The sequence below is a fragment of the Polypterus senegalus genome, chromosome 15 (genome assembly GCF_016835505.1).
Source record: "Polypterus senegalus isolate Bchr_013 chromosome 15, ASM1683550v1, whole genome shotgun sequence".
NCBI lineage: Eukaryota > Metazoa > Chordata > Cladistia > Polypteriformes > Polypteridae > Polypterus > Polypterus senegalus.
Window position 1 is genome coordinate 21,693,780 of NC_053168.1, and position 23,783 is coordinate 21,717,562.

At 39.3% G+C, this 23,783-nt stretch overlaps 1 protein-coding gene across 2 annotated transcripts in view; it reads right to left on the reverse strand.

The window, feature by feature from the left end:
- The window catches only part of fbxl6 (F-box and leucine-rich repeat protein 6), a 38,248-nt gene extending 15,256 nt beyond the window's left edge, over positions 1 to 22,992 (reverse strand). The window contains exons 1-5 of one of the 2 annotated variants that reach the window (XM_039737384.1): positions 22,873 to 22,992; positions 17,543 to 17,678; positions 12,711 to 13,327; positions 11,443 to 11,601; positions 1,841 to 1,904 (exon numbers count right to left, since the gene is read on the reverse strand). In XM_039737384.1, coding sequence (XP_039593318.1) covers positions 1,841 to 1,904; positions 11,443 to 11,601; positions 12,711 to 13,282 — 795 coding nt within the window. In that variant the 5' untranslated portion in view covers positions 13,283 to 13,327; positions 17,543 to 17,678; positions 22,873 to 22,992. The remainder of the gene's footprint in view (positions 1 to 1,840; positions 1,905 to 11,442; positions 11,602 to 12,710; positions 13,328 to 17,542; positions 17,679 to 22,872) is intronic. The other variant, XM_039737383.1, reaches the window with a different exon arrangement.
- Positions 22,993 to 23,783: the final 791 nt, after the last annotated feature.

Below are 23,783 nucleotides of genomic sequence, written 5' to 3' on the forward strand. Positions count from 1 at the left end.
GAACCATCTCCAAATAATTGAGCCACTGTTTTTAATTTTTACCAACCAGCTCTTCTTCTATAGCTTCCTTCGTGTCCTTATCTATCCCCATCCTATCGCTGCCTGCAGGACTTACATTGATGCGGTGGAGCAGGGGCGAGTTGTGTTCAGAGAAGGAAAGAAATGGGGCAGGGTGAAATTGTGCAAGTGACAAACGGGGAGAAGAAAAAAGGCGAACTGGCAGTTGTACGAGAATAATTTTAATGTAACACAGACTCGATAAACAAGATATTGTCTCATCCTATATCTCGTATGAAAATATGTCGATATTTTTTAAAAACTTGAGATACTGCCTAGCCCTTGTAGAAACTCAAAAAAGTATAGTGAGTAACCAATGTTAAAATATTAGGAAGCCCCTTAGCAAAGTGGTGATATCCAATAGCAAGAAACAACTACTTAACAAAACCCAAGCCTATCTGTGCCTTTAACAATCTGCATATAGTGTAATAAGGAGAGTGTAGGATATCACAATGACACTTCTGAATTTACTGTCTGAGCATTTGAAACAACCAAAAAACCATGCAAGATTGTGGTTCATAGATTTCTTGCTAGTTTTTAATTTAGTCCAGTCCCACATACTAGTTGGCAAACTGATTGATAAATTCTGTTTGAACTCTAACTTGGTGGGGCAGATTCTGGACTTTTTAACTAACAAAGAGTGACTGTAAATGGCTGTTTTGCTTAACTTCAATGGGATCACCTCAAGGCTGCCGTCTGTCTCCTCCTCTGCTTATCTTATACGCAAATGAAATGAAAAGTTCATGCAAAGACAAACATATCCTGAAATCTGCAGATAATTCTGTCACTAAATCTTCTACAAGATAAGGAGAACAGTCATAGACCTACTGTTAATGAGTTTGTTCAATAGTGCTGCTGGTCCCTTTTTACAGGTAAATATGACCAAGACAAAAGATATGGCTATAGATTTTAGTTGCTCCTTTCCTCTCGTTCTCTCAACAATAATTAAAGGGGAGACCGTGGACATAGTGGAGAAGTACAAACATAGAGGGACGATCATTGATAATAGGTTAACTTTTCATCTCAACACAGAACAAATATGTAGTAAAAAGGGCAGAAATGGCTATTCTAGCAGTAAAAGTATTGGTTTGCAGACCCCTGTCATTGAGATATATCACAAACATATTAGAAAGAAGGCAAATTTAATTCAGTCAGACAACAACCATCCTCCTTTACCTAAATTTCAGTTGTTGCCATTAGGCTACAGATAAAGGTTCCCAAGGGCAAACAGCAGCAGATTTATGAAACCTTTTATTCCTAGAGCTATAAGAACTCTTAATTCTGCTACTTGTGGGGATGATACTGAATTCTGAATTATTATTTTGTGGAATGTTAAAGGTAATTATTCTTCTTTGGTGAGCAAGTGTACTTATAATAAAACAAGCTTTCAGTTGTTGTGTGTTGTCTTTTTGTACCTGTGTAAAACTGCCTTATGTTTTGTACTTTCCTGTTGCGAATAAATATCCCATTAGTATGATAAAGTCGACCTAACCTAACTGGAAGGGTTTGCTAAATGTATACATGCCTATTTTATCATTCTTAAAGCAAACAGGTAATGAGTGCCAGATACTGTAAGACAGAGTGTATCAAAGAAGAAAAGGGTAAAAAAAGAATTCAAAGACAGATTAGAAAGCAAAGCAGACCTACTCAGTTTGACACAATACAAATGCAAATAAACACAATGATCTGCACTAACCTACTGTACTGGAGAGCAATCTCTTAACTGAAACAACTATGTGTCTATTACCTGGATACACACAAAGAAATGCATTATCTGCCCTACCTTAACAGAATAGTCCACAAGGTTTTTCCAATGACAAATAGCAAACTCCCTGAGCTGGGAAAACCTGAAAAAAAAAGTTAAATATCGATTAACATAATCTTCATTTGAAATACATAGTTCAATAGCTGCTCTGACATTTGACATTAAGAATATACAAAACATTAGACAGAATTCCAAGATATACGAGGGGGAACCCAAAAATAAAGAGAATTTTGTATTAAAAAATCGTATATTTCTCTAAACATTTCCAAAATGTAATCACCCTCAAAATACTCTCCCTGACACACAACACACTTGTCCCACCACTTTTTCCATTGTTCAAAATTGTTCTGAAACTCTTGAATAGTGATAGCCTTCAGTGCCTCCATCGTTTGCTTCTTGACCTCTTCTATATCCTGAAAGCGCTTTCCTTTAATGGTCCCTCTTCATTCTTGGAAATAAGAAAAAAATAAAAAAAAATCGCAAGGTGCAAGGTCCGTTATTACGTTGTCATCCTGTTTTTCATGAGATACTGCCACACACTCAATGCTGTGTGGGCGGGAGCATTGTGATGCAGAAGTCACTTGCCTGATCACTGCAACTGAAGACATTTTCTCCACACTGCATTTCGCAATTGCTTGAGCACTTTAAGGTAAAACCCCTTGCCTGGCTCAAAGCTTCTTCTCTGAAAGTCTCTCGAAGCATTGTGACAGCTTCTGCTGCAGTTTTTCACAAAAGGAAACAGAACTTGATGCAAACACGTTATTCTTTCAAGTCTGCCATCACAAAATCAACTAATATGGTAACAGAGGCTCAAAAAAAAAATAAATTACACTGACCCTACAGAACTTTCTCCAAGGACGCTACTTCGCCAAACGATGCAGAGGGCAGTCTAGTACACGCACCTAGCCAGCAAACATTGTAACTAATGCCCCTCCAGCCTTCAGAAAAAAATTCTTGTTATTGTTGGGTCCCCCCTCGTATAGTCAATAACCAGAATTTATCATTTCCTAGGGCCTGTAATAAATAATTACATAAATAAACTGTACCCCAGTACACCTTGTATAGAACTGTTGGTAGAAGGATCTTGTGCAAAGAGTTGCAGTTTATCATGTGTCAAAACAATTTCAATCCTCAGTTTAAATCCTGCCAAATGTGTTTGTAGCAAAGGTTTTGTCATAACACATACTGTGTTATTTATTCACATGACTTATTGTTTTTCTCATTCTGACATTTCTATTGCTGACACTTTTCTTGTCTGAGAATTTAGAAAAGGTTTTGTGAACGAAGAAAGATTAGCACTTATTAAAGGTCCACTTCTCTAAATTATTTCTTCCTTATTATTATTATTATTATTATTATTTACCACACTTATTTTAACTTCACCCGTTTGTTGTCTGGTACAAATCTTGTAATCGATATATAACCCACTTCCTATTGTCCAAATGACTTGAAATTTTGCACACTTACTCACTTCCGATGACAATACATTAATCAATAATCAGTTTCACTAATTGATCAATTTAATCCATGGTAATTAAGAAATTACATTTTCATATAAAGAATAGTTAAACATTTCACCAATAGATGGAGCTAGTAACTGATAGAAATATTAAAGGAAGTGTTAAAATATTGATTACAAAATTATACTAAAACAAACCCAAGACTAAAAAGTTGAAAATAATATATATATAAATAAATACTTTTTAAAAACCACACTTAAGTTAAAAAGTGTACTAAAAAGTAAAAAATAAGTCTTTCATACATCAGTCGTAAAATAAAAGCGTGGGCTCTTTTCATCAATCAATTCAATTCAAAAAACACTTCTTAAAATCTTAGCAAAAGTGCCCACGCTTTTATTTTACGAGTGATGTATGAGAGACATATTTTTTACTTTTTAGTACACTTTTTAACTTAATATAAGCATGGTTTTTAAAAAGTATTATATATATATATATGTGTGGCACGGTGGCGCAGTGGTAGCGCTGCTGCCTTGCAGTTAGGAGACCCGGGTTCGATTCCCGGGCCCTCCCTGCGTGGAGTTTGCATGTTCTCCCCGTGTCTGCGTGGGTTTCCTCCGGGCGCTCCGGTTTCCTCCCACGGTTCAATCCACAGACAAGCAGGTTAGGTGGATTGGCGATTCTAAATTGGCCCAAGTGTGTGCTTGGTGTGTGGGTGTGTTTGTGTGTGTCCTGCGGTGGGTTGGCACCCTGTACTGGATTGGTTCCTGCCTTGTGCCCTGTGTTGGCTGGGATTGGCTCCAGCAGACTCCCGTGACCCTGTATTCGGATTCAGCAGGTTTGAAAATGGATGGATGGATGGATATATTTATATTGTGGAGGATGGCCGGCCGTTTATCCCGGCCAATACTCCCAAGCCGCCAGGTGGAGCCCTCCTTGCAGCATGGAGGTCCCCAGAAGACCAAGAGGGCATCATGGACAATGGAGTTTTTATGCACAGCCCTGCTGGATGCCATGGGGGCCACAAGAGGGAGCTGCAGGGAGGACCGAAGACTTCTTCGTGCCCTATGACCCGGAAGTTCGTCATAGGAAGAGCTACAGGCTTCCGGGGTGAAGAAAAGAACTTTTACCTGACCCGGAAGTGATTGAAAAACACATGGACTGGGAATTGGGAACACTTCCGGGTCAGGAGATATAAAAGGACAGTGGGAGCTCCCAGACGGCGAGCTGAGCTGGGAGGAAGGGTGGCAACATGTCTGGGAGCTGGAGGATTGGTTTATTGTGTTTATTATTGTAGTTATTGTTAATTTATGAGTATAGTGGAGGAGAGGGTGTTTTGTACACTGTGGCATTTAAATAAAGTCAAATGGAGGACTTTTACCTGGTGTTTGGAGTCGTGGACAAGGGTTCAAGGGAGCGAGAGCGCCCCCTATCTACCACTATATATATATATATATATATATATATATATATATATATATATATATATATATATTGTGCGCTGGAGGGCTGATCGCACCCCAAGAAGATACAGACGCCCCTCGGAAAACCACAACCCCTGAAACACAGACTACCCTCACATTGCTCCTTACTTTCTCACTTGCGCTATAACGCGTAATACAAACCTTGCGCGATACTCCACTAACTTAAAAGCTTTGTGCAGCACCTGTCAGTTTTGGAATTGATTGTTTGCTTCTCTCTCTCTCTCTCTGACATTCTCTGCTCCTAGCGGAACTGTCATCTGACTTGCCATGGAGCACGTTTAAGCTTTTGAAAAATAAACAAATGTTTGTTTGCAGTGTTTAAATAAAATTCCTGTTTTCTACAACCATCTGTGTCTCTGTGCAAATCTGTGACCCAAGCATGACAAGTGGTACCAGGAGTGGTTGCACAGATGGATACCGCCGAAGACTTATTTCAAATGGCCAAAAGTCATGCACTTAAAGACTGGAAAATAAACATGGATGACCCAATCCGTGCGCAAATTCAAGATTTGATACATAAAGTGCACTGCTGGTTTGAAGGAGACGTGATGGAAAAAGTTGTCATGAATATACTACTGACCGGGATACCTGCAGTTCTTCGAGATGAATTTCTGCGTCATGATATTAAATCATTAACGGTTATGTCCAGACGATTGGAGGGTTCACAGTCCGCTTGGAGAAAGAGCGGTGGATTTGGTGCTGCTTTGCAACCTGTGAACGAACATCCAGGACATACTCCTCGCTTCGATCGACAGCTACAACATCGACAAGCTGCAGGACCTGAAAATCGAATGGGGTCAGGTAGGGCCCCGGGGAATCCAGTCGTAGAAGAGATACCTATTTCTAAGGAAACGGCAACAGCGGGCCGAGGAAACCGTGGAGTTGCAGAGGATATTTTGGAAGCGGAGCCGACCGTTGATGTTTCCAGTGTGATCAACTCGGCCATTTGGCAAGAGAATGTCACTTGTCTCCAGCTCAATCAATGGAAGTTGGACTGGCCGAGGTTTGTTTCGCAAATATTACATATTCTTCGGATAGAAAAGATGGCATGTTGATCCCGGTGAAATTGGGGGGCAAAGAAATCTCAGTATTGTTAGACTTGGGAAGTGACCTTTGAATCGTGAGACGAGACTGTCTTGATGAACGATGCCTTAGAGACTGTGAAGACTGTAAAAATACGCTGTGTACATGGTGATATTAAAGATTATCAGACATTACTTCACTTTAAGTTTTGGTCTGCCGTTTCAGACTCGTGCCCATGGCGATTACTCATAGGACAGAGAAATGCCCTTTTTCCTCAACTGATTAGTAAATGTCAGGGATCAGTAGTCCAGTCCAATATTGAACTTAGTGGGGGGTAAGAAGAAGAAAACCAAGACGAAGAACTGGTAGCGGCCGGGGAAAATCTAAAGCCCAACTTAGATATTGAACCAGATCTCTCCAGTGAGACGGAGGTCACCCCCGACAATTTTCCAGAATGGGCTGGTCCTTCTACATCTTCCCAGATTGCAAACGCCTCTGAACACAAACCGAGCATTAGCGAACAATCAGATTTTGTGCATTTGCAGCATACTGATAGTTCATTAGAATATGCATTTAAACAGGCTCGCTCTGCCAATGACTCTTATTACCAAGAGCGTGATTCAGTTGGGGTGAAAACCTCGTACTTTATAGAAAAGGACGGTTGCCTTTTCAGAGTGATCTCAGATCATTTAAAGGGGGAATTTATTGAACAACTGGTTGTACCTGAAGAACATAGGGAAACTGTTTTGCATCTGGCACATTCTCACATCTTGGGAGGGCACCTCGGTGCTGACAAAACCAGAGAGCGGTTATCAAAATGATTTTATTGACTTAATATGGGAAAAGATGTTGAACGGTTTTGTACTTCATGTCCTGACTGCCAGATCGTCTCTGCTTATAAGCCTCCTCGGGCTCCCCTTTGTCCTATGCCCATTTTAGAAAATCCCTTTCAGCGGGTGGGATTAGATATTGTAGGCCCTTTACCTAAGACTAAGAATGGGTACCAATATTTGCTGGTGTTGGTTGACTATGCAACACGATATCCAGAAGTGACTGCCCTAAAAGAGGCCAACTCCTTGGCTGTAGCCAAAGCTCTGTGCGATACTTTTACTCGTACTGGTATCCCTAGAGAAATCTTAACTGATCAAGGCACACCTTTTACTTCTCGCGTGATGAGACAATTGTGTGACGCTTTGCTATTAAGAAATTGAGTACCACTGTTTACCATCCACAAACGAATGGTTTGACTGAGCGATTTAACAAAACTTTGAAACAGATGATCAGGCGAGTCGCTCATAAAGATCCCACAACCTGGGACGCTGTCCTGCCTTTTGTTTTGTACGCGGTGCGAGAATCACCACAGGCATCCACTGGCTTGGGTCCGTTCGAGTAGTTATTGAGCAGGCGGCCGTGAGGCATCCTGGATGTTGTACAAGAGGAATGGATAGGAAAGAGAGAGCAACTCAAGGACCAAGCTTTGCAGATCGGCTAATTTCATTGCAAGACAGAATTTCCATGCTTTCCTCTATTGCTGTGGAGCATCAACAACGAGAACAGGAAACTCAGAAGCGTCTTTACGATAGGCGCAGTAAGCTCCGTGAATTCAAACCTGGTGATCGCGTTTTGGTACTGGTTCCGTCCGACCCACACAAATTCTTAGCTAAATGGCAGGGCCCCGCAATTATTGAGGAGCGTATGAGTCCGGTAAATTACAAGGTTAGAATATCAGGCCAGCGCAAACCATTCCAGATTTTACACATTCCTTGGGGCTGCTGTTTCTCAGACCGATGTTACCATTGGTAACGATCTTACTGACACACAAAAGACAGAACTGTTATCTTTGATAGAACGGAACACTGATGTCTTTTCAGATTTCAGGCAAGACTAACATTACAAAACATAAAATCACTACTGAACCCGATGTTCGCGTATAGATGCGGCCGTTCCGGATACCAGAAGCACGGCGAAATATTGTGCGCGAAGAGGTAAAAAAGATGCTGACACTGGGTGTAATTCGTGAAAGTAAAAGTGACTGGTGCAGCCCAATCGTATTAGTCCCAAAGCAAGACGGTTCGGTTCTGTATCGATTTCAGACGCTTGAATAAGGTCTCTAAATTCGATGCTTATCCCATGCCCCGTGTCGATGAACTGTTGGAAAAACTGGGTCAGGCGAGCTATATCTCCACGCTAGATCTCATGAAAAGCTATTGGCAGGTGCTTTTAGAGGTTAGCAGTTGTGAGAAAACCGCATTCGCGACTCCTGACAGACTTTATGAATTTACAAGACTCCCGTTTGGTCTTCATGGGGCACCTCTAACTTTTCAGCGTATGATGGATCAGATCCTGCAGCCTCATTCTGAATATTCCGGGGCATACCTTGACGATGTTGTGATTTTTAGCAATGATTGGAAAACACACTTAGAGCGGCTTCAAGCTGTTCTTGGAAGCATGAGACAGGCTGGCCTTACTGCTAACCCTAAGAAATGTAAACTGGGCATGTCCGAGACTCATTACTTAGGCTATTCTATGGGCAAGTGTTTACTTAGGCCACAGTTAAGGAAAATAGAAGAAATGCTTGTTTACCCGAGACCTGAGACACAGAAACAAGTACGTGCTTTTCTGGTTACTACAGAAGATTCATTCCAAATTTTGCACATAGAGTTGCTCCTCTTACAGAACTTACTAGAGGCAGAAAAAACCGACCGATCTTGTGGACAGAAAATTGCGAACGTTATTTCAGCGATTTAAAAAAAGCATTGTCTTCTTACCTGGTTCTAAGGAACCCGGATTTCACAAAAGATTTTATCTTGCAAACAGACGCAAGTGCATTTGGTGTGGGCGCCGTTCTGTCACAGATTTTTGATGGAGAACAACATCCAATCACATATTTGAGTAGGAAATTACTTCCTAGGGAACGTAATTATTCTACAATTGAGAAAGAATGCTTGGCATTTAGGTGGGCTGTGGAAGCGCTTTGCTGTTACTTGTGGGGATGAAACTTCACTTTGGTAACTGATCATGCTCCACTTCAATGATTATAACGACAGAAAGATACAAACTCTCGCCTCATGAGATGGTTTCTGGGCTTATAACCTTACAGTTTCACAGTAAAACATCGACCAGGTTCTGAACACGTCAACGCAGACATATTATCACGACTACATGAACCTGGTACAGAGAGTCGCTTGATTCATGGGAATGTGAATAAAGCTGAGGGGGAGGGTGTGAGCTGGGAGGGCTGATCGCACCCCAAGAAGATACAGACGCCCCTGGGAAAACCACAACCCCTGAAACACAGACTACCCTCACATTGCTCCTTACTTTTTCACTTGCGCTATAACGCGTAATACAAACCTCACGCGATACTCCGCTAACTTAAAAGCCTTGTGCAGCGCCTGTCAGTTTTGGAATTGATTGTTTGCTTTTATCTCTCTCTCTCTCTGAGACATTCTCTGCTCCTAGCGGAACTGTCATCTGACTTGTCATGGAGCACGTTTAAGCTTTTGAAAAAGAAACAAATGTTTGTTTGCAGTGTTTGAATAAAATTCAATTTTTCTACAACCATCTGTGTCTCTGTGCAAATCTGTGACCCAAGCGTGACAATATATTTATGTTATTGTATTAAAAATGATAATTGACCCTTGACACATATAGGTGCATGTCAGACCAATGTAACTGGTTAGCTGTTAAATGCCCAGATTTGCAACTAGTTTAAAAGGAGGAACTGAGGAATCTCCAAGAAGCAGTTCACAGTTCTGAATATTTTACAAGTAAACTACTAATGATATATGGCCAATAATATTCTGCTAGCAACAATAACTAGTTACTAAAAAATAATAGTTAAAGAAATAAACATACAGAAAAAGCATGTTTGATAACCTGTTACATAACATTAACTAGTTTTTTTTCTTGCTTTCACTGAAAAGATTTAGAGACAATTACAGAAAATGTTGAAAATCAAATTGATATAAGTGACTGTATGTACTGGAGAAAAATGTAGATGTTTGTAAAAATTTTTATCACATTGAATTATGTGGGTGTCCACATAAATATTTAAAGTACAGTAAATACATCACAAGTAAACATTACATATTAATATAAATATACAAGGCCCACAGTAAAAGACTTTTTCTTTACAATGAAGGAATTTAAATTTGAGATGAAAGGGGTCACAGCTAAAAAAAAAAAAAAAAGTATAATTTTCTATGTTTCTTCTATCTCCCCTTAAGGAGAGCAGAAATATTTATAGAAATTCACTTGTTAATTTAAAGAGACAACGTCTAATTGCCCATTAGGAAAGGGTCTAATGTCAGCAATATTACAATATAAATACACTGGTTATCTAAAATCTTTTAGATAAGAAGTATGAGTTCTACATTTCAGCAGGTCATTTCAGTATTTTATTGGGACAGTAAAACAATTGTGCAGGCACCTGTGAACTTAGACAATGGAAAATGTATCACATTGCAAGTTAACTGATTATGGAAACATTTTTGGACATTGTCTCCCAATACATTGTATCCATCTGGCTATCATCTAGTCCAACAAAAGCAAGCACTTCTCTGATTAACAAGTACGCAGTTGATTAGCTCTATATTTAGCAGAACTTTCTTTAAGGTAGAACATTATACACCTTTTGATCTCCATGAGATCGCAGTCAGCTCTGTGGCAAAAATGGGACAGGATGCATTACAATGTCCCACTTGCTACAGCATTATTAACAACAAATAAAAAATAAAGGTCAGTTAATTTTCTTTTTTCTATAATGTCGCCAAATTTCAATCAATTCAAAGCATATTTGAGATTTTGGGGTATTCAGTTTTTCTATTTGTTACTAATAAATATTGATATATCAAAAGATCCTCTCTTAGTGCATACCTAAAAACCCAGACATACCATCCTGCCAAAGTTCAGCTTTTTAGCCAAATGGGAAATTGCATTTTGTTAATATGAGTGAATATGTGTGTATGAGTTTTATATACACACTGCTCAAAACAAATCAAGGGAACACTTAAGCATCACAGTCTAACACCAAGTCAATTAAGCTTCAGGGATATCAATCTGTCTAGTTAGGAAGCTTAAGCAATCGTGAATCACTGTCACCTTTTTCGGTGCAAATGAAACAGATGCACTGGAGAGGCAACAGCAAGATGACCCCCAAAAAGGGAATGGTTTTGCAGGTAGCAGCCACAGACAACTGCTCTCTGCTTATCCTTCCTGACCGATTACTCTTTAGTTTTGCATTTTGCTAATGTCCTTGTCACTACCGGCAGCATGAGGCAGTACCTGCAGCCGATTCAAGATGCACAGGTAGTCCAGCTCCTCCAGGAAGGCACATCCATGCGTGTCATCACAAGGAGGTCTTAAGAGCATGGAGGAGATACCAGTAGACAGGCTGTTATATGAGTAGTTTGTGCATTAAAACATTCTGACCAAGATTTGAGCAGATTTGAGCTAGCTGTGTGGTTCAAGAGTTATCAAGGCCAAAGTCAAATATTAATGCAAGCAAAAATTCATATACTGTGACAGCAAAATGTAAATAAGAATAAAACATACTTTTTCACATAAAAAAATAGTTTTTGGAAAAACTGAAACAAGACCTATTACATAAATGTATATGATTTATAAAAATGTTGAGCAATATCATTGCACTTGCCTGTTTTGACTCAGCCAAGTGACGGTGTCCTTGATTTTTTGTTCAGTTTTTGGCGTTTGTGCTGCTCCAGGAGCAACCCAGCAGAAACTCAACGTAACACTCCTCCAGAGAACCGGACTAGAAGCTGCGCAACACCACAGACGGCAGACTCGTGACACTCTGAAATATACATGTGAAATCAGCAACTGAACTGGGTAAAATTCATCCACAACATTAAAAAAATCTCTGTAGGAAGAACTCTAACAAAGTCATCAACAATTTCTTTAAAAAAAATTCAGAATTAGTCAAGCATTGTTTATAGATTCTTAACTGGACACCAGAAAATGTTCCTTTTTTTGCATTTGTAATTAGAGGTTTCAGCCAATTGCTGCTTAAAATAATGTCAGTAGTTACTGCTTCACTTGGTGACACATGGCCATTTGGAGATGTGAACTGTTAAGATACTCATCCTCTAAATATTATGTGTTTGCAATATTAAACAAAGCCCCATGTGAACTCTCTTTGCTTGAAGGAAGGTTACGTAGCTTTGTTGATTTGACCTCGATTCCCTACGTATGCATGAGTGGTGAAGAGCAAACAGCCTCTAAAATGGCATTTACATCTGGCGAGACTAAAGCAAATGTGAAAAAAAAAATACTCCATAGACGTTTTACGTATTATCGCTGAATCAGACTCTGACTTTTTGGACTCTGAGTTTGATGCAAGAGTTCTGGAGATGGATATCGAAAACAAAAGTGAGGTACCAGCATCAGCCTATCAGTCCCCAGCTTATCATGATGAACATGTTTGTGTAGCTGATATGCCTACAGCAGTGTTCGTCTAGGAAGACCACCATGTATGATGGCAAGAGGTACATATTGCATCACACAGCGACTGCCACCATCACCCAGCTGCTGTACAAAGACAGAGAGGTAGCCGTCCCTCTGTGCATTGCTGCTGGTCATCGGGCGCCCCTACGCAGCCACTGCTGCCAAAGATGTCGAACAGGTACCTACAGCCGCCACAGCACGTAGCAACAGATGTTTTATGTTGCTTTATGTGTGAAACCAGTGCATTGTGTGCCAAGTTCTTTGGAAAAAATATTTAGCCCTCAAAGAATTAATAAGATTTACTTCCCAATAGCCTCTGTTTAATAGGCACATATTACTATTAAACACATTGTAACCAGAATTCAACACACACTAAAAAAAATTCTTGATAAAATGAAAATAGGACTGTCCTAACGATTTGCAAACCTACACAGATTGTTACAAATAATTCTTACTCACCTACATAAAAAGGGTACTGCACCATCCTGATTGACCACATCTTGAAAAATTCTGACTAAAATCTCAACTGGAAGATGCAGTCCCCAATTGCTTTCTCCAATTTCTACTGCCACTGCTGCAGGATTGAAATTATCATGTGCATCATTTTCGGTTTGCCCAGATCTTGTCTGTCCTGCTGGATTTTTTTCTACCTTGCACTTTAATTTAGAACGTCTTTTATTAGGAGGTAACTGCTTGGCACCTCTCTTAGTGGATTTTTTCTTTTTCTCCCACGTCTTCCTTCGAACCTCATGATCTCCCAGGTTGGAGATAATCAACAACATATCACTGTCAGTTTCCTGAATGGTGTAACTGGGTGTGATCATTCTGGCTCTTTTGCGCAGTGGCTTCTTTTTTGGCAGGGATTTTTTTGATTTTCCTTTAACCCTTATAGTCTCCTTAGGTTCTTTAGAGCTAGATTTCCTTTTACAAGACATCTCCATATGGGCAGAACTTCCCGATGCCTCTTCATCTTCTTGCAAAACTGAAGAGCCCAAGTCTGCATTTGGTTTTGAATCAGTTAGATCTTCCATTTGATTATCAAAAAGGGTCAAGAGATAAACAACAGTGGCGAGAAACTGTAAACAAAGCAAAAACAGATAGTAACAATGTTTGAGATATTTGGAAGCTGTAACACATTTCAGCCACTGAGTTTAAAATGTTCTATGTTCCACATGTAAAAACCCACAATGGATAAAACATTTACTGTAAGTTCTATGTAAGAAGCACAATACAGTGGCTTGGGATCAAATAGTGCTGAACTGTACCGAATTAGTAAAGCAGAATTTACAGTATAAGCAATCTTGCTGGCCTTACACAGGCCTTGGTTTTTACATCATTTGATACACTTGAGATTACCAAAACAGGGTGCTTAAAGTTCCAAAATATTAAACTAAATCCAACTTGGCTCATATAAAATATCAGATGCAACCAAGAACTAATAAAAGTTATTAATAAACAATGTTAACTTGACTGCAGTGGGCAGGCACCCTGCCCGGGGTTTGTTTCCTGCCTTGCGCCCTGTGTTAGCTAGGATTGGCTCCAGCAGACCCCCCGTGACCCTGTAGTTAGGATACAGCAGGTTGGATAATGAGTGGATGGATGGATATTAACTTGAAATCTCAATTGTTTTTAAAGATAAATTTAAACAATGTTCAAGTGTTTGGCTTTGTACTACTCCATAATGTGGTTTCCTATATACAGTATGTAACTGTGTGTAATGGTATTAGCTTTTGTACAGTGTCATTAGTACCGAATGAAAGTCGGTACCAAATTCAAGTGTGATTCCAAGCACCTGAAACCCTCCAGAAGGCAAAATAATATGCGAGAAAATGTGAGTAAAAACTACATATAAAAATGTCAGCACCACATTAACACAAGTCAAAAAGAACAGCAGCAGAGGTCATGTCTGAAAATGCTTTGTGTTGGAGACAGGAGAATGTCAGTGTACAACTGCAATAATCGTGTTTATTTTTATTAAAAAAAAAAAATAATGAAAAATAACATACACAGGCTTTTGATAATGACACTGTTATCCCATTATAGAGTTAGTTCAGATATAGATTTCTGCATGCTTTAAAAGCACAATTAAGTGACTAATCAGATCTGAGTTGCAAATGTTTAACTTGTAGTGTCACTAAATTGTAAGAGAAGAAACCTCACACACACCCAGTGCTATGTGTATAGGACTGAGCAATGTGGCCGGAAGGTTTCAGACGAAGTGACTGTTTAGCTTTTCTATACTTGCAAAGAAATAGGCTGCTCCATTTGTTATTATCAAAATAAAATTTATTTAGTGTTTTGAAGCACCAACCATTGTGACTATGCCAGTCGGCAAGGCGGGCAAAGCGGCATACTTCATTGTTAAATATGAATATGTAAACTCTAAATTTGTGTCATTTGTTTGGATCTTTGAAGCCAAACTAATACTATTTAGTATAAGCCCTAAAACGTGATGAACACAGTAAAGGCTTACATGTCATATATTTGAAAAGTACACCAGGAAATGTAATGCAGTATACCAGTTACACTGAAGGTCCATTTAATATTGTAATGCTGTATTAGTACAAGGACTAAACAAAGGCAATATCAGAAATAAAATAATTTGAAAACAGGTCAACAAAAGGGTGTTTTACAGGAGTTCTTAAAGTACCAGGATTTTGTGAGGTTTCAAAACTGAATCAGTTTAACTCTTCTGTAAATCATATGCTTCAGTATGTTTTTAAAGGAGCTAATGATGCAAATATAAACCTTAAAATTCTTACAATAGCAAGTGTTACAAACATAACATGGGGATTTATCTAATAAACTAGATTTTAAAAACATATCTCTCTATTATAATAAAAAACCCTGGGACGAGACGAGACTTTGTGCCAAGAGATTTAACCACGCCCAGGGCTGGAAACAGAAGACAAAGAGTAGATTACAAAGTAGAATGTTGTAAAGAATTAAAAAATGTTGGCGCGATACACATGCAGCTCAGGTTAGAGATAATGGAAGTACTAATACTGTATTCGAAAGTCTCAAAAAAAGGATAGTAAAGATCACATTAGCGCAAACAAACAGAAATTATTACTTGGTGAAATAACAGAACAGCAAAAAGAGATTGAATATATTGTTGGATTTAAACTTTAAGTCAGAGACTTGTAGATCGTCTAATTTGTGTTGCCATCAGGGTAAAGTAGTGTTTCTTCCCAATGATGAGGCGTATCCGCGAGAATTAATTTTATTACTAATTTTAAGCAGTATTTGTAGTTAGTCTGTTAAATATGTAAAAGAATAAATTTGGAATGTGCACATAACAAGATAAGTAGAGCATGTTGATATCATCCATTATAAACCTTATGTTGTTTCCCCCCCAAGGGTATAAAATGCATTATTACACTGGGAGAGTCTGCATGTCTATCAATCATTAAAATTCAAGCCCTGCATTGTATTTTGATATTTATGAATACCACTACTAGTTTACTTGAATCATAGTTGGGTATCTATTTTACAGATATACCATTTTTTTCAGGCTGCTGTTACTATTATTTCCAAATCAGGAGACAAATAAAGTTCTATCTATTAGAGTTCTATCTATTAGTAGTTACAGTTTGCATATTCTGTTACTGAATAAGATACAATATTGTTCGTATGAATAATGTAGATGCCATTTATAAAAAGCTGCTGATTGGAATAGGTATCGAGTACAGGTAGTCCCCAGGTTACGGACATCCTACCTACGACTTATGAATGGGGCCGCAGCTGCGACGCATGCACCTTAGTAACTGCCGCTCCATCATCTTCGGCCTGGGGATGCTGCAAGCAGAGACTGGACAGAGGCTGGAAGGGGGCGATTTCGCTGCTCGCGCAGTGTCGTGTCGTGTCCCTCGAGCGGCTCCTTGCGGCAAGCGTTGACCTGTGGTCCATAGTCACCGGCGCCACAGCTATCGCTCATGTGCAGGACAGAGGCTTGATGGGGCGGTTTGCTATCCACAAACTAAGCCGCCGTTACACTGCCCATCCACTACACATGGCTGCACCGTTTATTCTTGGTGAGTGGCTGGTGATGCTGCAAGCGGTGACCCGGTTGTGGATGAACGGAGGCCACTGAGGGTGAACGGGGTGGCAGGGGGTAGCATTGTAGTGTGCCTCGGGTGGGTGCTTGTTGAATGGGGCGGTGGTGGGCGATTCACTACCCGCCTTTGGCCGCACCGTGTTCGTTCTCGGTGGCTGGACGCTGCAGGCAGCATACTGTAATGGAGGTGAATGTGCGGTGGGTGGGTAGTGAACCACCCCTCGCTGCCCCCATTCATTCTCAATAGCAAGCCTGCTTGTACTGTTACACACATAGCAGGAAGTTGTCTCTTGTCAGTACATCATGTTGACGCCGGGTGCCTTCCTGCAGTTTCTAGCGTTTACAGTGCTGTGCAGAAGAGTTCATCTTAACCTTTTGTCTTCACCCTTCAACAATGTCTCTGAAACACAAATCTGATGCAAGTGCTGGTGATACAGTAAAGAAGAGAAAAACAATCACCATTGAAAATAAAGTAGAAATAATAAAAAGGTCAGAGAGAGGTGAAACTCCATCATTCATTGTTAGATCACTTGATCACAGTCGGTCAACAATAGCATTTATTAAAATAATGCACCTGTTCCAACATACATACAAATTCAACTTAAGTACAAACCTACAGTCCTTATCTCATACGTAACCCGGGGACTGCCTGTACTGTGAAACTGGCAATATATTTAATATTTAAAGAGTATGTATCTAACATATCTTACAACACTAAGGTGTGTGTGTGGGTGCGTGCGTGCCCAGTCCTGGAGAGCAATCTGAGTGGTCAGTTCAGCTTTGATGACGTAATCAATACATGAAGTGCAAGTGCGAGACACACGGGAAGGAATAAAGCTGCAGGAGTCACACTGACACAGCCTTTAAAGATAAAAGAGAAGAGACAAGGTGAACAAGGTGCTTTCAGAATAACTACAGAGACTGAAAAGCAGGCTTTATGGGAACGCACTCGACAGAGGGAACTCCGGTCATGAGAGGTTCAGACATGCGAGGATACAGAGGAAAGGTGCCAAAGGGTCATGTAGAGCAAGAGATATCTAGTATTATTAAGTTTATTTTGTTACCTGTCATGGCTAGAAAATAAATAAATAGGCTACTCTTCTACCATTTTAGCAAGAACAACATCTCGTGTTTAATACATTTCAGTCTCTTTGCTGAATGACAACATATTCTATCCATCTCTGGTATTTTCAAAATCTTGAAGTCTGTTATATGTATTGTATTTAATGTTCACCTGTGATAGCTGCTCATTGCCTGCTGAGGGTTTTATCAAATATCTTTTATGCTGAGGATGCCAGGTCTGACTCGTGTCTTACACTTCCTGCTTCTGATGTTGTTAATGTTGGAATGAACTCCACCTCCTCACAACCCTGCAAAATAAAAACAAAAAAAAGACTTATTGGGGAAAAAAAAATGATAACTGGCCAGAATTAAAAAATGCTCAAAACAAAAGACATTTAAACAGTTGTATTTTATAGTTGCTATCGTAGATGATTATACTCATCTGTGTTAATTTGCACACCCATGTTAAAAACTACTGTATATATTGCAGACATGGCTAACTCCAGTTTCTGGAGGGCCACAGTGTATATAGGTTTAATTGTAACCATTTTCTTAATTACCAGTTTTTGGTAATAATTAACATTTTTCCTTAATTTTAATTGACTTACTATTTAAGTCTCTGACCCTTTGTTTTTTTTTCCATAATTAGCAATAAAACAATAATAAGATACAAAATGAGCACCATATGACCAGCTAACCTGTGTCAATCATACAACATCTGAAAGTGAAAAAAATGGTCTTAGTATTGTTGATCTGCTTGGGCCCACAAAATATTCTGAGGGTGCTCTTAGAAAACCCAAATGAACAGTTTTGGAAATGTCTGGTTTGACAGTATGAGAGCAGGAACAGGTCATGGTTTTAATTAAGATAAATAATTTACTTCTAATCAAGGAACTTGAGGTTTGAGGTCCCAATTTAACTGGTCATCTGCTGACTCACTTCACAACTCATTTTTGTATAGCTGTTATTTAAGCAAAAAAGAAGCAATTCAGAGGACAGAGTCGTAAAAAATACAAGGCAATTAAAATAAAGGGAAAACAAGTCAATTAACAGTCAGAAATGGCCAATGATTAAGAAAGTGACAGTAAGGCAAGCCTGAATCTGTGGCCCTCTAGGATCAGCATTAGCCACCTGAAATACAGGGTGGCACAATGCACGAATAAACACATTACAAAATACATTTAATGATGAAATGTATTGTAGAGGATATGTAATTAACGATGGCAATCAATATTCAGTCAATATTCATTTTATGTTTGACAGCCTGTTGTGGAAAATCTGCATTGCTTGACATAACATGTCAAGAGGAATGCCAGAGATTTCCTGTTCAATCAGTTCAGCAAAGGTTGCAGGACGTGTGCGGTACACTTGACTTTTAAGATGTCCTCACAGAAAAAAAAAAAAAAAAATCACAGTGAGATCTGGGGATCTTGGAAGCCATCGAATGTCACCATTGCATGAAATGACACACCTTCTAAACAATTGCTGAATAGCTGCCATCAATTGTCAGTATGTGAAGTTGCTCCACCTGGGGACTTCTTTTTTAAGGCTGAACATGTTTCTTTGAAGTTATGCACCCATGTTGTAATCGCATGAGCAGACGGGACAAGACCATGACATTCTAACTGATAATGACGCCAAAATTCCCGTTGAGCAGCAGTCACACTATCACCATTCTTATAAAAGGTTTTCACAGCGAAAGCTCATTGCACACCACTCCACTGCTCCATTATAACTAATGACAAGGGGTTCTAAACAAGGTTGCATTGGTCCCAAACAACTGCCGATGCCCCAGGGTCATGAACACCTAGTTCCAAAATTCCTGTTTCCCTGCGCCACCCTGTATATTTAATAATTAAATCTATTGCAATAGCATTATTTGTAGACTTCTACATTCACGTGCAATAACACAAATGCAAAATGCCAACTCTTTGTGGCGTCTGTATGTTCTCCACGTGTGTGTTTCGTTCCATGGGGAAAATATGTATTTATTAGGTTAACTGGCTACTACAAAATAATTTAACTTCCAGTCAGTTTGTGTATGTGCACGCAAGCAACTTGTAGCTAATTTTCTGGGTTTGAGGGTGAAATTGTTTTATATATATATATACTTTTTTTTTTTTTTTTTAGAAAATTCATCATACAGCTGGCTTTCTCCAGCACCCCACAATACTTTCCAAGGTCAGCGTAATAGCATAGAGTTTTAGCTGCCATGATTATGGGACATGTCACTATCCTATCTGTGTACTTGCCCAATTTGGGTTGCACAAGCGTACTCCACCTTCCACTTTGTAGAACTGCCTGGTCTAATTCGCACATTTGTGAATAATTTACAGCGTACACATCCAAGCCCAATGTCATTACTTGATTGGTACTCCAAATGGATTTGAACCCCCACATGCATTAAAAAAAAAAAAAAACTTGTAGTATTTTATTTGGATGGGTACAAGGGCAGACCATAAAAAGAATATTATGAAAATGCTTTGTTGTTCTACACAGATTCACTGTATGTTGTGTCTTTCCTGCTGGATTAGGCACGTTATGCTACTAGCTATGTAGCACAGATCAGACAGTGATAGGATCAGCCCCCAAGTCAGTGTTTCCCAAGCTCAGTCCTGGAGACCCCCTGTGGCTGCAGGTTTTTGTTCCAACCAGATTCCTAATCAGTGACAACACCTGATAGCAGAGCTCATTTAATTAGCTGGGTTTTTTTTTTTCCTTTTATTTGACATTCAGTAAAGCACAGGAGCATGATTTTTACATTTATATGACATTTAGAAATATTTCTGCTTTTTCTATAGATTTAAATGCTTAACTCTCTTTTGTTGATTTCATTATATTTTGCCTTTTCTCTGTGCAGTTTTTTCCCCCTTGTATCTTATTAATGACAATGTAAAACGAGCAGAACAGACACTCAGGCAAACACTGAATAATCAAAGGCTGCAACTACTTTAGTATCAGACCCACTAATTAGTAAATAATGGATTAATTAAACAATTAGAGCGCCTTGAAAAGTAGAATAAAAATCAAGATGAAAATTCTGTTAAAAAGAAAAAAATACATCATTCCTATATAACTCCTTGGTATATTTACTTTTTTTTTTAAGCAAACTTCCATCCAGCCATCCAACAAATACAGAACTTGGGAAATAACACATCACTTAATTAGCCCAGGAGTTCAATTAAAAACAGAATCTGGCTGGAACAAAAACCTGCAGCCACAGTGGGTCCCCCAGGACCGAGTTTGGGAAACACTGCTTTAAGTTATAACGCTGATCCCTGGCTCCGTAGATATTAGTAAGTTATACTGACAGGAGATTGGAAGGTGCAGAGAGAGATAAAGGAATCAGAGTAGATTTTATTTCAAGGAAGCATGGTGGTGCAGTGGTTAACACTGCTGCATCACAGCTCAGGTCACATTTTTGTAAACAATAATCTGTCCGGCATATTTGGAGATGCTCCCCTAGCCATCAAGAACACTTAAAAGACCACAATATCATTAACATCCACTCAAAAAAGGGCCCAGTTTCTGCTTCCCCACTGACTCTGATACATTTTGCAGAGTTTCCCAAAATTCCTCCACATTTACACATTTTCCTCAAATTCAAGGTGAAGTGAATTCAGCAGGATTATCTATGAATCTATATACCATTCAGGGATGTTTCCTTGCTTGTGTCTTATGTTGCAGAAATAGGTTCTAGAACCTACCACCAGTAAAACTTGACCAAGCAGATTCAGTTAAAATGATGAATTAATAAAGTCTATCAGCTCACCAATAGAGTTCAGAAGTCTACTCAGAAATACAATATCACATTTTCAAACACAGTTACTCCAGTTAAGAGTTGCCGGAAGATACAGACAACTCCAGCAGCTTCAGACACAAGGCAGTAACCAGCCCTAGATAGGATTTCAACCACTAACAATATTGTATGATCTACTTGGACTCGAACCATCCACATTCACACAGGCTAATTACTGTACTGTAATGCCAAATAACCTAACCAGCCCGTCTTTAGGACTGTGAGTGGCGCACACAAGAAGTCTCAGAAAAACTCACATACAACACGGGGAGAAAGAACGTGCAAACGCAATACCAACATGAGACTCACCCCGAGGACTCTACAACTAACCAGTACGCCACCTAAAATATATTTAATACGTGTGTAACAGGATTGGCTAGTTCACTCAGTTATTACCGACTGTATGCTTTTGTTAAAAAATAATTAAACTTGCATTGTCTGCGGTTTCTCAAAGAGATTTCATAAAGTAACGTTATCAAACAAGTGAAGAATAATTATATTAAATAAATTTTGTAATATATATATATATATATACACATCGTTAAATCACAGGCCAGCGTTACTTTTTTCTCTTTTTTGGCGGTTAAGGAGACAGAATTAACGAGACTAATTCGATATAAGTACTTAATAGTTGCCAAGAAAATACCTCTGAACCTAAAACTACTATGTATTATTTCCAATATTCTACAACACAATATTGTATAAATGAATACTCGCCCAATAAGTCATTGATTTGTTAAAAACACAGATGGACAGATTTCGCTTTGTTATGTTCTCATTTTCCTGCCTTCTTCCTCAAATGGTCCTCGCACGGCAATGTAAGCAAAGCTCTATCCAATAACAGGACGAAGACAATACAATCGCGAATCTGATTGGATAACGTGTCAATCAATCCTAATCGGTCACGCGCCGGAAAAGAAGATGTAGCACTTATTGACCCAAACGCCGCTCCGTACATATTCTTTTTACTCTTACGTTTTTTTCGCTAACTGGTCACGTTAAGTGCGCACGATATGTTTACGCTAGTAGGGGCATACCTTTTGTTTTGTGCTTGAAGGCTTCCATGTACGATGAAAACGTTCGTTTCAGTCTAAGCCACGGTATAAAAGTGTTGTGCTTAGTTGAATTGTATCTGCGTTCGTAGGGTTTCAATCTACAACGTAGCATTACCTGGAGAAACGAAGAGTTAGTGTGATCCGCAGGAAGACCAGAGAACGTTTCCCGAGGGAAAAAAAAACACAAAATCTTCCAATAGAAAGTATCCAAACATAGTTCGTTTACAAACTCAAAGCGCTGCATGTCTTTAAATAATTACAACTTTAATGCTGGCGCAGTGAATCCTAGTAGACCTCTGCCTCGTCGGCATTTTACAGTAATAAAAAAAGTTTCAGGTGCAAGTCGCTTAATCCTTTCTCATGCAGTATTATGTAAAAGGCAGAATCCTGTCCATAAAAAACGTAATTTCCTTAATCTAATTCGGGATGAAACATCTCTCGACATTTAGTAACCGCATGACAGGAGACAACCCTGAATGCTGCGGTAATCCATAAAATAACATTTTCAAGTGTATTCAATCCAGTTAATGTTTTGATGAGAGCTACAATGTCTCTCAGCAGTACGGGACACTTGGCGAATTCAGCCATGGATAGGATGCCAAACCATGAAATAAACCATCATTCCAGCAGTCTGTTTTCTAAACTCACCAAGTCAGTGAGTGGTTCGGGTCTAAGGTCCTCATTACGTGGAGTTTGCATGTTTTCTACTGTCTGAATGGGTGTCCCCGGGTCCTCTAGTTTCCTCCCATGACTCTGAAGTCAGAGTTTCAAAGAAAAAACCATATCTGAAACTGGAAAATAAAAGAAGGAAAGGATAAATTAGGCAAAAGAACACAGACGTTAGACAGAAGATGACTGGAAAAGCATTACAATAGACTGCATCCTAAAAATTGTGTTTTCTCTGTTTCAGTCTATGCTGGTATTTGCTGTCTGTTTTTAAGAAAGAAGCCATGAGGGCCTGTAAGGTGTTGTTTTCTCAAACTACACTCTCTGACCTCCTTATGTTGCATAATGCATCTGGGATTTCCCTGTCTTTTTCTACTCTGGTTTGATCCATCTTTGTCCTCTTCTCTCAATAGGGTAGAAGACACATTTGTATGAAATCTTTGGTTTCTTCCCAGTCTGTCACATGGAATGCCCTCCATTCTGAAAAGAAAAAAAAAGTCATTTTCCAACCCACTTAATCCACACTGTGTCCATGGATGGGGGTTACGGGATTTGGTGGGTGCTGGAACCTAGGGTGTCAGTCCACATCACAAGACGAACACACAAACACACACCAAACACAATAGAGACAGTTTAGTGTTGCTAAATTCATCTAACCTGTATAACTTTGCATAGTGGGAGGAAATCAAACCCACACAAACAAGAGGAGAACATGCAAACTCCATGCAGGGAAGACCTGGAACGTGAACCCAGAAAATAGACTGACATGTTTTCCTGAGAAAATTGTTGCATTTTGCAATTCTTGAAATCAGAACTGAAATTTTGCAACCTAAGTGAACATAATAACAGGCTCCTATAATAGTAATGCAACTACAAAGGTTTCTCTAACAACA